Consider the following 18,008-nt stretch of genomic DNA (forward strand, 5'->3'; position numbering starts at 1 on the left):
TACAATGCACGCATTACTATAGTACTGTGAAAAGTCTTAGGCAACCAGGCTATATACATGTGCCTTACGACTTTTGCACAGCACTACTTCTGTCAAACCTCCCCTCATTCTTCAAATCTCCTGAAGTCCAAACTTATTCAACCTTTCCCTGGAATTTGGGTCCTCAAGTCTCAGCAACGTAATTGTAATTTTTTTTCTGCACTCTTTCAATCTTATTGACATCTTTCCTGTAGGTAGGTGACACAACACTCCAAATTAGGCCTCATCAACGTCTTATACAACTTCAACATAACATCCCATCTCCTGTACTCAATATGTTGATTTATGAAGGCCAATGCCAAAAGTTTTCTCTATGATCCTATCTACCTGTGATGCCACTTTCAAGGAATTATGGATCTATATTCCCAGTCCCCTTTGTTCCACCACACTCCTCAGTGCCCTACTGCTCACCTGCATGGCAAGAACTATCCTTACTGACAAGCCTCTAGAAAAAGACATAGGTGAGGCCTAATTTGGAGTGTTGTGTCACCTACAAGATTGCAGGAACCTTGCTAAAGTTAACTGTTTATCTTTAGTAAGCTGGCTAAGAAATTCCTTCCACCCCAAAGTCCTGTTTACTTATATTAGGGGTCGCCAACCTGTCGATCGCGATCGACCGGTCGATCTTTGAGACTTTCCCAGTAGATCCCGAAAAAAATCAAAAATACACAAATACTGTTGTAATGTGAGCATTATAAAAATAAGTAATACTAATTAGCATAATGGTAATATAGCAATACTTTTGCTACAAAGCTGTTTGTAAAGAGAGATTGTTTCCGGGTTGCGGGGTTTTAGTTCCGTTCTTTCTGCCCAGTGCGCATGTGTGTAGCAGCCCCCGCCATGAACTGTGGTTTCAGCGTAGCTTGTGCTGCATTAAAGTGACCACTTAAATTAGATACGCAGTGGTCCCCAACCACCGGGCTGCAAAGAATGCAGCTGTACAGCGGTAGTCGGAACGCACCCAGCACATCTTTTAAGAAAAAAGCTGAAATAAACAAGCTAATTAATTAGCATGTAAATGTCAGCCCAGATCAGAGGCGATTGCCAACAGTGACAAGGAGGGTAGAGTCACTGTCAGAGGACGTGGATGTTTTTCACTACAATTCAATGAATCCCTGGATGTAATGCAAACAGCTCAGCTGGTTGTATTTGTCAGAATAGCTTTTCAGGATTTTACAACAAAGGAGGACTTCCTCACTCTTTTGCAATTAAAGGAGGGAACGAGAGGTGAGGATATTTACAATGAGTTTAAAAAATGTCCGTGAAAACGACAACCCCATTCATAAACTGGTTGCAATTACTACTGATGGGGCCCCAGCAATGCGCAGTGTGCGCGTTGGTTTTATAGCACTAAAAGTCAGTGCCAACTTCGGGTCAACCTATCCATGTGAAATTGCATTTTCACAGATGAAAAATGATTAAATCTAAGTACAGGAGCTGTCTTACTCACAAACACCTCACAGACGGTCTCAGACTGACTGTCTGTAGTTACGAGCCAAATTTCAGGGAACTAGCAGTAAGTATTCAGCCCTAGTCATCACACTGAGTGCAAGTCAATTTTTATTCATTTATTTTTCGTGTTGAAATAAAATTAAATAATGAAACTTAGAATTACAGGTGTGAAGTATTGTAATATTCTTAAAGATATGCTAGTTACAGTGTTTTCATGTTTGAATTAATTTGAAAGTTTGACAAAAGTATTTTGTGTAATTCAAATACAATTAGCCCAAATAAAAGGCCTCAAATTGGCGGTACAATCCGAGCTGTTTTTTCTCTAAACGATTTAGTAGGTAGATCTTGCCTTTCACTAAGGTCGAGGTAGGGGATCTTGGGCTTAAAAAGGTTGGTGACCACTAATTTAAATCATTCTCGGGAACAGAGAAAAGTCAACATCCAATATCATTTGAGTTCTTTAAATTCCAAAACCCAAATAACAGGTTTCACCTGTCCAGTACATCAAAAGAGGTGCAAGAACCAAACTGAGTACCAACATACTGATCTGTAGCATCTACAACATCATGCAATCACAAACCTTGAACACATTCCTTGTCATTTCTGTGAATGCATCCATGACCATCCAAGCTGTTCAAAAGAAGCAGACACCCACTCATTAAGTCTTAAACAACAGGAATTCTGCAGATGCTGGAAATTCAAGCAACACACACCAAAGTTGCTGGTGAACGCAGCAGGCCAGACAGCATCTCTAGGAAGAGGTACAGTCGACGTTTCAGGCCGAGACTCTTTGTCAGGACTAACTGAAGGAAGAGTTAGTAAGAGATTTGAAAGTGGAAGGGGGAGGGGGAGATCCGAAATGATAGGAGAAGACAGGAGGGGGAGGGATGGAGCCAAGAGCTGGACAGGTGATTGGCAAAGGGGATATGAGAGGATCATGGGACAGTGAACGCAGCAGGCCAGGCAGCATCTCTAGGAAGAGGTATAGTCAACATTTCAGGCCGAGACCCTTCGTCAGGACTAACTGAAGGAAGAGATGTTTCAGGCTGAGAAACCTGTCCCATGATCCTCTCATATCCCCTTTGCCAATCACCTGTCCAGCTCTTGGTTCCATCCCTCCCCCTCCGGTCGTCTCATATCATTTTGGATCTCCCCCTCCCCCTCCCACTTTCAAATCTCTTACTAACTCTTCCTTCAGTTAGTCCTGACGAAGGGTCTTGGCCTGAAACATCGACTGCACCTCTTCCGAGAGATGCTGCCTGGCCTGCTGCGTTCACCAGCAACTTTGGTGTGTGTTGCTCAATAAGTCTTAATAGGTCTACCTCCATTCTGTGGCTGTTTTGCAAGTTCTTGGAGGAAATCCTAAATTGCAAATGGGTAGGTTTGAACTGTAGGTTCTGACTGCAAATTGTTCAAATCAAAGGCCAGTTTATTTTGCAATATATCAGCATGGTTTAAGTAGCCTGTATACAGACACAGAAGTTTGCGTACATTTCTATGTGCAAAAAGAAAAACAGTAAATAGCAGGAGGGAGGTGAGGACAAAATTTTTCTTGACCCTTATAACAACAAAACAAATATTAGAGGGCAAGTAAATAATGAAGCATCAACTAGGCTTTCCAGGGACTACCCAGGCAAGTCTGAACACAATTTCTGGGGAAATTGTATACAAGGACATCCTACTTTCCGTTACTAGTCAGAGGCAGAGTAGGTGGCATATTTTAAGTGTCCAGGAAAGTATGCCAAATGGGTTAGCTTTGTAGTATAAACAACCAAGCACAAATATTTGATGGATAAAATACAATTTTTTAACCAGCATTGAAAACTGATTATGAAGTCTGCAGGCAACGTAGCAAAGCCCATTTCAACTATTTCAAGGTATGACAAATTCCAATTATGTTGCAGGAACCTTGTTAAAATTAACTGGAGGTCTTTTATTCAATGTGGAATCAAGATTTTCTTGATGTCAACAATGAAAATAAATATTTGTTCTGACTAGACAGTTTTCACAAGGTTAAAATGTCTAACTTATGCTTGACAACTTTCAGATTCAAGAAACCAGCCAAAAATACAAAGGCATCCCTTTTTAAGCAGATAACATTTAAAGTGACATTCAAAGATCTGCCTCGTTATAGTAATCCTCTGTAAAGTCTTTCCAGAAAGACAAAATGCAAATCAGCATGAAAGAGTAGGCAAATGATTAGTTACCAAAGGCGAAAGGGAAATATAAACCTCTTAAAATTTGTACAACGCAAGCTTGATCTTGTTCAAACTCTTTTATTCTTTTTAATCCTGTTATCCCATAACTGGACAGATGTTTCAGTAATTCTCCCTTATCAGAACTGACCATTTCTACCATGTGACCTGACATTAGCTCAGGTCTTCTCTCTCCATTAACAGTTTCACATGATGGGCATATCCATTTTTAATACTTTATATTTATTTGTCTGTTATCAAATTGTTGCTATTAAACATCTTAGCTGCTTCTTATTCCTAATTCTGGCCTCACCCTTTAGATATTCCTTTTGGCCTAGCTACCCCTTCACTCACATTATTTGTATTTTTTTTTAAAAAATGTTTTCCCTCTTCAACCTGAAACATTACCTGTTTCTCCCTCCACAGGCACTGCCTGGTCTGCTTACTGCCTCCCGCATGTTTATTTCAGAATATTATTTTATTAATGAGTCAACATTTCCCAACTCACCACCAGAAATGAAACTATTTTTCAGACTTAAACCCACCTTTATCAGTTCTGTCTTACATATTTCCCTGTAAGTCATGAAGAAATATGTTAAGAATCACTACACAATTTGCTTAGTTAAGCCAATGCAGCATTGATAAAACACTGCACCTATCAGCATTTAAGTAGGATTTTTTTTAAAAGGCAGACTAAAGACCTCTCTAGCCTCATTAAGTTTAAAAATAGGTTAAAAGATTTATCTTCTCCCACGTATTGGTTTTCCATTAACTGGATTCAGTCCTATTCTTTTTCTCTGCACCATTTCCAAGGCTGAATGTTTTTTTTTGTTATTCAGTATGCATGAACAGAAATTATCAGTGTTAGAAGAGACAGTAGAGAACGCAGATGCTGTAATCAAGAGCAGAAAATAAAAAACTATTGGGAGAAGTCAGTTGGTCAGGCAGCACCCGGGAAGAAAATGGTCATATCAGAACATTAACTGTACATTTTCCTCCATAGATGCTGCCTGATGAGTTCCTCCAAAAGCCACTTTTTTTAAAAATTAGCATTTAATTTCAAATTAAATTTTCCACAGAGATACTGGGACCTTATGATGCAACACAATCCAGTTACACCAATAGCAAACTTATGTGGAAGAATATCCACATCGGCACTACCTTCTCTACACACACCTGCAGCAGTCAGGCAACAAGCTACTTACTGGAAGGAATATTACAAAGGACCAAAAATATTCTGCAACTAAAGGCAGTGTTCACACCAACTTCCTAAAGTACAAAGGGACTTGACCCACAAGACTCAAAACAATTTTTCAACTTGTGGTTCTTGGGAGAACTTCCCTAAGGCAACTGTCGATGTACAGGGAGACCTTGGGAGTTGCAAGCACCTACTTGCTGAAAGTTATGACAGGGCTGATAGAGTAAAGACAAGAGTATTTGGTGTACTTGTTTTCATAGGCTGAGTCTCTCTACAAGTCTAAATTCCACAACCCAAAACAAATCACAGTTGTAATTAAAATCAAGCATGAAGTTTCTTGATTTAATCCAATTCTGCATTATTCAATCCAATCAGCCACATTTGCACTAAATAGGAAAACAGGAGCTCAGGGGTTAAATAGACTTCTCCTATTCCTCTGTACACAGTTCCATCTAATAACACTAATCACTCAATACATCAGCACACACAAAACTTTGGAGGGACTCAGAAGGCCAGGCAGCAACTATGGAAAAGAATAAACAGTCAACAAATCAGAATAAGGTGGTGGGGAGAAGGGATAAAGTACAAGGTGGCAGGTGATAGGTGAAGCTGGGAGAGGGGGAAGGGGTGAAGTAGAGAGCTGAGAAGTTGATTGGTGAAAGAAATAAAGGCTTGAAGAAGGGAGAAACTGATAGGAGAGGACAGAAGACCATGGAAGAAAGGGGAGGGGAGGAGCACCAGAGGGAGGTGATGGGCAGGTAAGGAGATTAAATGACAGAGAAAAAACATTCAATAACTGATTGCCCAAGGGTCACTCTTGTTTTTCAATTCAGCCAACATTCCTCTATGGATGGATTGTTTATACCTCAATGCCAGGATTATGTAATGGCAATCAACATCAGCTGGAAGACCTCTATATTGAAATAATGGTCTAAATTTTGATCAATCAAAGCAGTAGTGTCCAATCTCTCTCCACAGTACACAAAAACCTGAATTTGGAAGGAATACAGTAACAGAGGGGATGATCCCAAAACACCTGTTAACAATGGCAATCTGTATACTCATTAATTTGGAGAGGTGATGTGGAAAGGTGGGGGCTGATCTGATGGGAAGAGTAGACATTAGAGAATTTCCTGACTAGACACAATTCTCCAGTAGCCAGCCTTCAGCAATTAACAGATGAATCCTTAAACTGAGGAAAAATATTTAAAAGGAATCTGAGAAACAACTTTCTCCATACAGAGGGTGATGGGTAAATTAAGCCAACTATTTTGGCACAACATTATGGCCGAAAGGGCTGTTCCTATGCTGTACTATTCTACATGTAATACAAGTGCTCTCATGATAGGTGTGTGATCCTTTGCAGGTACTAGTACAGCACAGGAACAGGCCCTTCAGCATCAAGTGTTTCGAGAGGCTCAGCATGAGGCACATCAAGACCCTGTTGCCCCCCTCACCAGACCCCCTGCAGTTCGCGTACCGTCCCAACCGTTCAACAGATGACGCCATTGCCATCACCCTCCAACTTGACAAAAAAAGACACGTACGTTCGAATGCTGTTCATAGACTTCAGTTCAGCATTCAACACAATCATTCCTCAGAAACTGAATGGAAAGCTGAGCCTACTGGGCCTGAACACCTCCCTCTGCAACTGGATCCTAACTTCCGGACTGGAAGACCTCAGTCAGTCCGGATTGGAAGCAGCATCTCCAACACCATCACACTGCTTCACTCTGCTGACCCACGACTGTGCTGCAACACACAGCTCGAACCACATCATCAAGTTCGCCAATGACACGACCGTGGTGGGTCTCATCAGCAAGAATGATGAGTCAGCATACAGAGAGGAGGTGCAGCGGCTAACGGACTGGTGCAGAGCCAACAACCTGTCTCTGAATGTGAACAAAAACAAGAGAGATGGTTGTTGACTTCAAGAGAACACAGAACGACCACTCTACGCTGAACATCGACGACTCCTCCGTAGAGATCGTTAAGAGCATCAAATTCCTTGGTGTTCACCTGGCAGAGAATCTCACCTGATCCCTCAACACCAGCTCCATAGCAAAGAAAGCCCAGCAGCGTCTCTACTTTCTGTGAAGGCTGAGAAAAGTCCATCTTCCACCCCCCATCCTCACCACATTCTACAGAGGTTGTATTGAGAGCATCCTGAGCAGCTGCATCACAGCCTGGTTCGGAAATTGCACCATCTCGGATCGCAAGACCCTGCAGCGGATAGTGAGGTCAGCTGAGAAGATCATCGGGGTCTCTCTTCCTACCATCACAGACATTCACACCACACGCTGCATCCGCAAAGCAAACAGCATTATGAAGGACCCCATGCACCCCTCATACAAACTCTCCTCTCTCCTGCCATCTGGCAAAAGGCATCAAAGTATTCAGACTCTCACAACCAGACTAGGTAACAGTTTCTTCCTCCAAGCCATCAGACTCCTCAATACCCAGAGCCTGGACTGACACCAACTTACTTCCCTCTACTGTGCACATTGTCTTGTTTATTATTTATTGTAATGCCTGCACTGTTTTGTGCACTTTACGTAGTCCTGGGTAGGTCTGTAGTCTAGTGTAGTTTTGTGTTGTTTTATGTAGTTCAGTGTAGTTTTTGTATTGTTCATGTAGCACCGTGGTCCTGAAAAACGTTGTCTCGTTTTTACTGTGTACTGTACCAGCAGTTATGGTCGAAATGACAATAAAAAGTGACTTGACTTGACCGATGCAGATACAATTACATTTAAAGGACATTAGCACAGGTACACGGACAGGAAATGTTCAGAGCTATATGGCCCAAACATGAACAAATGGACTAGCACAGGTAGGCACCTTGTTCAGCATAGATGAGTTAGGCTGAAGGGCTTGTTTACATGATGTATAATTCTAAAATATACTTGTAAATACTTGTAAAACCAAGTAAAAGGGTAGGTTATTTAATACTGAGATACCGTCATATAAGGATGAACAATTATTGAAGAGCTGCGGTGGTTTGATCATTGAATTCCCTTTAAAAAAAATCAATAGATTTCTGATAAATAAAACAGCAATGGCGCTGACCTAGATCAGAAATAATCATGATGAATAGCAGAACAGGCTTAAAGGGCTACTCCTATTCTTAACCCTTGTGTTTAGGTACTCAGGGAAATAAAGTGGAAAAAGCAAGTGGCCTTGCTTCTAGTGCCAGGGTTCCCAGCCTTTTTTATGCCATGCACCCCTACCATAAACTGAGGGGTTCACAGACCCAAGATTGGGAAACTGATGCAATCTTTATTCTAATAGAGGTGATTAAGTGTTCAGGGCCCATCATAACTCTCCTGGGTTCTTTGGAAAGGAATATAGGCAGAAACCCATATCACTAGCAGAGCTACCAGACTAAACTTGAACAATGGACAGCAGACTTGGGATCCACAGATCTCACTTCAACACATGAACCACAAATGCCCCTACTCAGAAAGGAATTGAGGATATTTGGTTAATACACCATTTACTACTGTAGTACCAAAGTATACAAGTACAGGAGAGTTGTGACAGGTCCTGATCACTTAATTATCTCTATTAGAATAAAGAATGTCTCACAAACCACTAACAGAAGTTCCTAATCTGGGGTTCATGGATCCCTCAGTTTATGGTAGGGTGCATGGCACCTAAAAGGCTGGGAACCCTGGCAGTACACAATGACATTCACCTTTACAGATAAAGTCTCCAAAATCCACTACTCACCCAAAGTTATACTGACTAGTACCTACAAAGACACATGCTTCTCCTAAGAGCACAAGTAAAGGGAACGAAGAACAGTACAGCATAGGAACAGGGACTTCAGCCCATAATAGTGTGCCAAGTTAATTAAGCTAGTGACCACATTATCCCTTTTGCCCACATATGGCCTATATCCCTCTGTTCTCTGCATATTAGTAGCAGTACATGGGACTCTAAAGCCGGGTCTACCATTTAAAAAAAAATATTGAGCTAATATGATCACAAACACGAGAAAATCTGCATTTTCTGGAATTCCAAGAAACACACACAAAATGCTGGAGGAACTCAGCAGGCTACTTGGCCTGCTGAGTCCCTCCAGCATTTTGTGTGTGAGAAACTAATATGACCTTAGCCTCAACTCCATTTTCATACCTGCTCTGCCTAATGCGTTACTTCCCTACAGTAAAAAAAATCCTGTTTCTTATTCAGTAGCAGCATCTTTTTGGCTTCTACACATCCTGTTAATATGTAGTCTAAAGAAGCTCTGGATCATTGTTCCAGTGATGCAACTTCAAATTCTATCAGAAAATTCTAATAATTAAATCAATCTATATTATAAGCCCACAAGGTCAACCCTAGGAAGAAAACCTATCATCCTAATTCAGTCCAGCCTACTCCAAACCAATTAGTGTGATCGATCTATGATAAGTACAAGCTCTGCCAATGAAGTCCACATTTTCTGAATATATAAACTTGGAAAAAATGTTACTGAACCCAAGCTAATTAGTCACCTATGCTTTGCAAGACTGGGATACTTTATTAGAAATTTAGGAAATTGCCCAATATCTAATTAGAGATAACAATCAGTACTCAAAGCATCTTAGTCCCGAAGTCATGATGCATAAGTGTTTCTTTTTAACATTTGCAAAGTGCAGAAAACATTTAATGCAATTTAACTGCAATGAAGGTTCACATATTCAGCATGAAAACACTGAACTAATTTGAAGGCAGAATCATTACCTCTCTCTCAACTATATGATTGTACGTAAAAGCAATTTAACACCAAACATAGGATCAGAAGACTACTTAAAAATCAATTATTGAATAACTGCCTATTTAGATACTTACTTTTCTCTATCTGTTTTGTAGATACGTGCAATCTCTGGCACTAGTGGGTCGTCAGGGTTTGGATCACATAACAGTGAACAAATGGACAATAGAACTGGAAAAGAAGTAACAAGAAATTTAGGGTTTGTTCTTCAATCAATGTATTTTACCTTATACTTCAAACATTCATTTTGTTCTAATTGAAATTACCTTACTCAAAGAAATCTAACCAGCTTTGCAAGGAAAATTTATATAGAGCAGCATAATATTCAGAAGGCCACGGTAGTTCAGAATAAGCTAAAGAGGACCAAGACGAAAAATTACCAACATGTTAAAATTTGAAAATTTACTTTTTTTTTTAAACTGTTGCAGCTATATTTATTTAAATTCCCTTCTCCTCACCCCACAATGGACTGAGGCACTGAATTTAATAGTAATAAGTACTTTATTGATCCCCAGTGGGAAATTATAAAAAGAAAGATCTATATATTAATGACACCACAGCTACAAATGGACAAGTAAAAACTGTGAGATTGTGGAATAGTAAATTAGATGAGAAAACACCATCTAACATTGACATTCAGAGATGCAGCATGGAAACAGGCCCTGCAGCCCAAGTCTGCAACACCAAACACCCAAACCACGCTATTCTTTGCACATTCCATGGGATACCCCTCAGACTCTTCTACTCAGCTACACAATACAGGCAATTTAGAGTGGCCAATTAATGCATCATCTATATATTTTTGATATCACTCAGATTCAGATTACAATAAGGTTCCTTAGCTAACTGATTAGTTGAACTAAAAAGTGCTCAAACTTGACAACTCCAATTTTAACATTACTGTTTGTACATATCCTGTTAGATTTTTACCAAGTAGAATTAAACACAAAAATTTACAATGACAATCTAGTGCTGATAGAGAGCTAGGGTTGTGATTTTTTGATCAAAATAGATTTACTGCGGAGTAAGACATTGCAGTTGGAAAATTTCATAGGAAGGACAATGGAATTCTACCAAAAAGGAGGCAATGAATCTCTTAGCAGACCTAAAGATGGAAAAATCCTAAGGGCCGTTGTATTCCATGATCAGCATGGGAGCAGATTGCTGGTACTAACGGTTTTCACATCTCTAACTGCAGAACTCATATCAGATGACTAGAAGGCAGCAAAGATATTTTTATCAGGATGTGAAGCAGGTATAAGCCAGGTAACTACAGCTAGTCACAAAACATCAATGACAAAGAAATTATTGGACAAAATGCTGAGAGGACAGGATCAATCTGTATTTAAAGCAGCAGGAATTGAACAGCAATGATCAGGAGGCCTTGTTAAGTTTTCCTGCCTGAACTTCCTTGAATGCTTTGAGGACATGACTAAATGGTTCTATGAGTGTTGTACAAGACCATAAGACAAAGGAGCAGAATTAGGCCATTTGTTCCATCAAGTATACTCAGCCAGTTGATCATGGCTGATTTATCTTCCCTTTCAATGCCATTCTCCTGCCTTCTCCCTGTAACCTTTGACATCCTTACAAATCAAGAACCTATCAGCCTCTGCTTTAAATATAGCCAATGACTTCACCTCCACAGCCATTTGTGGAAATGAATTCTATCGCCTTCTGGCTAAACAAATTTCTATTCACTGTCCTAAAGGGATGTCCTCCTGTTCTGAGGCTGTGCCCTCTGGTGCTAGATTCTCCCACTATGTGGAACATCCTCTCCTTGTTCACTATCTAGGCCTGTCAATATTCGGCAAGTTTCAAAAAGATACCCCCATCATTTTTCTAAATTCCAGCAAGTACAGGACCAGGGCCATCAAATGCTCCTCATACGTTAACCCTTTCATTCCCAGGATTGTTTTCTATAAACCACCCCTGGACTCAAATGCCAGGACATTCTTTTTTAGACACGGGGCCCAAAGCTACTCACAATGATCAAAATGTGGTCCCACCAATGCCGTATAAAGTCTCAGCATCACATCCCAGCTTTTTTTTTTAATTCTAGTCCTCTTGAAAAGATGCTAACATTCAATTTGAATTCCTTACTACTGACTCAACTTGCAAGTTAACCTTTAGAGAATGCTGTACTAGAACTCCTTTTACATCACTGCCAGTCTGTACTACTCCTCCCCCTCCCCACCCCACCTTTTAATTCTGGTTTCTATCCCTTCAGTCCTGGTGAAAAGTCTTGCCCAAAATTGTCTATTCCCCTCACAGATGCTGCCTGATCTGCTGAGCTCCTCCGGCTATTGTGTGTGTTGGATCTCTTTTATAGACCTCTTGATATTGACAAGAAAACAGCATTTTTAAAAAACAATACAAGAGCTTAAGCATTCACAAGAAAAACAGTTTGGAAATATACAGCAAACTTATCACGTATTCATCATTTTTATTCAGCTGTTTGAAAGTTTCCTCTACAGCATCCACTTTCCAAAAACAGACATACGAGGAAATCTCATCTAATTTCCTCTTCAAGCTTCAACTCATTCTGACTTATAGTTGTTACTGCATCATAGACTGCAACAGATAGCGTAAACGTAAGCAGGCTTTTTCCAGAGAGGATGGGTTAGACAAGAACTTGGTGTCATGGGTTAAGGGTGAAAAGTGAAATACTTAAGGGGAACACGAGGGGGAACTTCTTCACTCAGGGGTGTGGTGAGTGTGCACCAGTGGAAGTAATGGATGCAGGTTTGATTTTAACATTTAAGAGAAATCTGGATAGGTACATGGTTGGGAGGGGTAAGGAGGGCAATGAGATGAGGCTGAATAATAGATCAGCATGGACTGGATAAGCCAATAGGGCTGTAGTGCTCTATGACTATGTTTAATGTGGTCTAAACAAACTTGATTTTACATTAGCTTAACAATACAAAAAGGCTATTTATTCAATTGGAATCTATGACCACTGACGAATGACAGGGGTTGGCGCTGCAACCTTAAATTTGTTATAGATATTAACCATATAACAATTACAGCACGGAAACAGGCCATCTCGGCCCTTCTAGTCTGTGCCAAACTCTTACTCTCACCTAATTCCACCGACCCGCACTCAGCCCATAAACCTCCATTCCTTTCCTTTCCTGTCCATATATCTGTCCAATTTAACTTTAAACGACAACATCGAAACTGCCTCAACCACTTCTGCTGGAAGCTCATTCCACACAGCTACCACTCTCTAAGTAAAGAATTTCCCCGTCATGTTACCCCTAAACTTTTGCCTTTTAACTCTCATGTCCTCTTGTTTGAATCTCCCCCACTCTCAATGGAAAAAGCCTATCCATGTCAACTCTATCTATCCCCCTCATAATTTTAAATACCTCTATCAAGTCCCCCCTCAACCTTTTATGTTCCGAAGAATAAAGACCCAACATAGACATAGACATAGAAAATAGGTGGAGTAGGCCATTCGGCCCTTCGAGCCTGCACCGCCATTTATTATGATCATGGCTGATCATCCAACTCAGAACCCCGCCCCAGCCTTCCCTCCATACCCCCTGATCCCCGCAGCCACAAGGGCGATATCTAACTCCCTCTTAAATATAGCCAATGAACTGGCCTCAACTGTTTCCTGTGGCAGAGAATTCCACAGATTCACCACTCTCTGTGTGAAGAAGTTTTTCCTAATCTTGGTCCTAAAAGGCTTCCCCTTTATCCTCAAACTGTGACCCCTTGTTCTGGACTTCCCCAACATCGGGAACAATCTTCCTGCATCTAGCCTGTCCAATCCCTTTAGGATTTTATACGTTTCAATTAGATCCCCCCCTCAATCTTCTAAATTCCAACGAGTACAAGCCCAGTTCATCCAGTTTTTCATCATATGAAAGTCCTGCCATCCCAGGAATCAATCTGGTGAACCTTCTTTGTACTCCCTCTATGGCAAGAAATGTCTTTCCTCAGATTAGGGGACCAAAACTGCACACAATACTCCAGGTGTGGTCTCACCAAGGCCTTGTACAACTGCAGTAGTACCTCCCTGCTCCTGTACCCGAATCCTCTCGCTATAAATGCCAGCATACCATTCGCCTTTTTCACCGCCTGCTGTACCTGCATGCCCACTTTCAATGACTGGTGTATAATGACACCCAGGTCTCGTTGCATCTCCCCTTTTCCTAATCGGCCACCATTCAGATAATAATCTGTTTTCCTATTTTTGCCACCAAAGTGGATAACTTCACATTTATCCACATTAATTTGCATCTGCCATGAATTTGCCCACTCACCCAACCTATCCAAGTCACTCTGCATCCTCTTAGCATCCTCCTCACAGCTAACACTGCCACCCAGCTTTGTGTCATCCGCAAACTTGGAGATGCTGCATTTAATTCCCTCATCCAAGTCATTAATATATATTGTAAACAACTGGGGTCCCAGCACTGAGCCTTGCGGTACCCCACTAGTCACCGCCTGCCATTCTGAAAAGGTCCCGTTTATTCCCACTCTTTGCTTCCTGTCTGCTAACCAATTCTCCATCCACATCAATACCTTACCCCCAATACCGTGTGCTTTAAGTTTGCACACTAATCTCCTGTGTGGGACCTTGTCAAAAGCCTTTTGAAAATCCAAATATACCACATCCACTGGTTCTCCCCTATCCACTCTACTAGTTACATCCTCAAAAAATTCTATGAGATTCATCAGAGATGATTTTCCTTTCACAAATCCATGCTGACTTTGTCCGATCATTTCACCGCTTTCCAAATGTGCTGTTATCACATCTTTGATAACTGACTCCAGCAGTTTCCCCACCACAGACATTAGGTTAACTGGTCTATAATTCCCCGGTTTCTCTCTCCCTCCTTTTTTAAAAAGTGGGGTTACATTAGCCACCCTCCAATCCTCAGGAACTAGTCCAGAATCTAACGAGTTTTGAAAAATTATCACTAATGCATCCACTATTTCTTGGGCTACTTCCTTAAGCACTCTAGGATGCAGACCATCTGGCCCTGGGGATTTATCTGCCTTCAATCCCTTCAATTTACCTAACACCACTTCCCTACTAACATGTATTTCGCTCAGTTCCTCCATCTCACTGGACCCTCTGTCCCCTACTATTTTTGGAAGATTATTTATGTCCTCCTTAGTGAAGACAGAACCAAAGTAATTATTCAATTGGTCTGCCATGTCCTTGCTCCCCATAATCAATTCACCTGTTTCTGTCTGCAGGGGACCTACATTTGTCTTTACCAGTCTTTTCCTTTTTACATACCTATAAAAGCTTTTACAGTCCGTTTTTATGTTCCCTGCCAGTTTTCTCTCATAATCTTTTTTCCCCTTCCTAATTAAGCCCTTTGTCCTCCTCTGCTGAACTCTGAATTTCTCCCAGTCCTCAGGTGAGCCACTTTCTCTGGCTAATTTGTATGCTTCTTCTTTGGAATTGATACTATCCCTAATTTCTCTTGTCAGCCACGGGTGCACTACCTTCCTTGATTTATTCTTTTGCCAAACTGGGATGAACAATTGTTGTAGTTCATCCATGCAACCTTTAAATGCTTACCATTGCATATCCACCGTCAATCCTTTAAGTGTCATTTGCCAGTCTATCTTAGCTAATTCACGTCTTATACCTTCAAAGTTACCCCTCTTTAAGTTCAGAACCTTTGTTTCTGAATTAACTATCTCACTCTCCATCTTAATGAAGAATTCCACCATATTATGGTCACTCTTACCCAAGGGGCCTCTCACAACAAGATTGCTAATTAACCCTTCCTCATTGCTCAAAACCCAGTCCAGAATAGCCTGCTCTCTAGTTGGTTCCTCGACATGTTGGTTCAAAAAACCATCCCGCATACATTCCAAGAAATCCTCTTCCTCAGCACCTTTACCAATTTGGTTCACCCAATCTACATGTAGATTGAAGTCACCCATTATAACTGCTGTTCCTTTATTGCACACATTTCTAATTTCCTGTTTAATACCATCTCCAACCTCACTACTACTGTTAGGTGGCCTGTACACAACTCCCACCAGCGTCTTCTGCCCCTTAGTGTTACGCAGCTCTACCCATATCAATTCCACATCTTCCCGGCTTATGTCCAACCCATATTGATTCCACATCTTCCCGGTTTGTTCAACCTTTCTTTGTAACTTAAGTGATGAAACCCAGGTAACATTCTAGTAAATCTTCTCTGTACTCTATTTTGTTGACATCTTTCCTATAATTCGGTGACCAAAGCTGTACACAATACTCCAAGTTTGGCCTCACCAATGCCTTGTACAATTTCAACATTACATCCCAACTCCTATACTAAATTCTCTGATTTATAAAGGCCAGCATATCAAAAGCTTTCTTCATCACCCTATCGACATGAGATTCCATCTTCAGGGAACTATGCACCATTATTCTTAGATCCCTCTGTTCTACTACATTCTTCAATGCCCTACCATTTACCATGTATGTCCTATTTTGATTAGTCCTACCAAAATGTAGCACCTCACACTTAACAGCATTAAACTCCATTTGCCATCTTTCAGCCCACTCTTCTAAATGGCCTAAATCTCTGCAAACCTACTTCATTATCCACAACTCAAGATTAAAATCAAGATGTAACTGTGAACTTACTAATCATATCTCCTACAGCTGACATGATGATTGGTGGTATTATGGAGAGCCAAAAGTGTATTCTTTGGATATACAATGATATTGATTTAGGGACAGAAAAATGACAGATGAAACTTAACACTGCACAATTTAAGGTTAAGTTTTGGAAGCACTAACAAGGCTGGGATATACACACCACAAACAACAGGGTCCCATGGAATACAGATGAACTGAAGGACCTCTGTGTAAATATCAAAAGACTCCAAAAGGTAACAGCACATACAAATAAGGTATCATACAGGGTATTGCCTTTATTTGCTGTGGCATAGAACTGTGGTAGTGAGGTAATTATATAGCTGTACAAAGCAGGCCACAACTCGGGTCCTTGTGCAGTTCACCAAACTAAGAGAAAGGATATGACTATATTGGAAGATTGCTGAAGAGATTTGGCCTGGAACGATAATGAGGAGAGGCTGGATGTACATGGTTTCTTTCCTTTACTGCAGAGTAGACTGAAAGAGGGTGTGGGTAGAAGAGAGGAAAAACACATGATAGAGGTATATAATAAGAAACATTTCCCCTTCAAATACTTCCAGATCCAGAAGGCAGAGTTTTAAGCTAAGAATTGTTTTAAAGGGGATCTGATGGGTTCATTATATTTGTTTTTCATGGAGTGGAACACATTATCAGAGGTGGCAGCTGAGGCAGATGCAGTCATGTTTAAAAATCATTTAGACAGACAGTTAAATAGTTAAGGTATAGTGGATACAGACCCAATGTGTAAAAAAAGGATCAGTGTTGATGGGCAAAAAGGCTGGCATGAACACTTTGGGTGGTGGGGGGGGCAGAAATCAAAGGATCTACTTCTATGTGATGGTAGATAAGGAGATTGAAGCAACAAAGGGAATAGTTGCAGGGAACTTAATGAGTGGCACAGACACCAAAAATTTTTTAAAGTAACAGAACAAATCCATAAGGTGGTTAAAAAGGCACATGACTTTTATCACTCAAGGCATGGAACACATGAGCAGAGAGATTATGCAAGAGCCATAACACAACACTGATTAGATCACAGCTGTATGCAGTGGTCACCACACCAGAAGTAAACACACCGAGTCAAAGGTGGCCACTTTATTAGGTACAGGAGTGGAACCCAGAGTAACTTCTGTGTTGTAGCCCATTCATTTCAACATGTTGTACGCTCAAAGATGCTCTTTGGCACACGATTTGTTGTAACATGAGGTTATTTGAGTACTCAAACACGAGGATATCTGCAGATGCTGGAAATTCAAGCAACACACACAAAAAAATGCTGGTGAACGCTGCAGGCCAGGCAGCATCTATAGGAAGAGGTACAATCGACGCTTCAGGCTGAGACCCTTCGTCAGCACTAACTGAAAGAAGAGATAATAAAAGATTTGCAAGTGGGAGGGGAGGGGGAGATCTGAAATGATGGGAGAAGACAGGAGGGGGAGGGATGGAGCTAAGAGCTAGAAAGTTGATTGGCAAAAGGGATAAGAGCCTGGAGAAGGGAGAGAGAGGATCATGGGACGGGAGACCTAGGGAGAAAGAAAGGGGGAGGGGAGCCCAGAGGACAGGCAAGGAGTGGGACAGAGGGAGAAAAAAATAAATAAATAAAAGGATGGAGTACAAAGGGGAGGTGGGGCAATAACGGAAGTTAGAGAAGTGAATGTTCATGCCAGCAGGTTGGCGGCTACCCAGACGGAACATAAGGTGTTGTTCCTCCAACCTGAGTGTGGCTTCATCTTGACA

At 41.0% G+C, this 18,008-nt stretch overlaps 1 protein-coding gene across 1 annotated transcript in view; it reads right to left on the reverse strand.

Moving 5' to 3' along the window:
* The window catches only part of LOC134345777 (ubiquitin-conjugating enzyme E2 D2-like), a 49,167-nt gene that overhangs the window by 10,905 nt on the left and 20,254 nt on the right, over window positions 1-18,008 (reverse strand). The window contains exon 6 of the mRNA XM_063046974.1: window positions 9,718-9,811. Within this exon, the coding sequence (XP_062903044.1) occupies window positions 9,718-9,811 (94 nt within the window). The remainder of the gene's footprint in view (window positions 1-9,717; window positions 9,812-18,008) is intronic.

The sequence above is a fragment of the Mobula hypostoma genome, chromosome 4 (assembly GCF_963921235.1).
Source record: "Mobula hypostoma chromosome 4, sMobHyp1.1, whole genome shotgun sequence".
Taxonomy (NCBI): Eukaryota; Metazoa; Chordata; class Chondrichthyes; order Myliobatiformes; family Myliobatidae; genus Mobula; species Mobula hypostoma.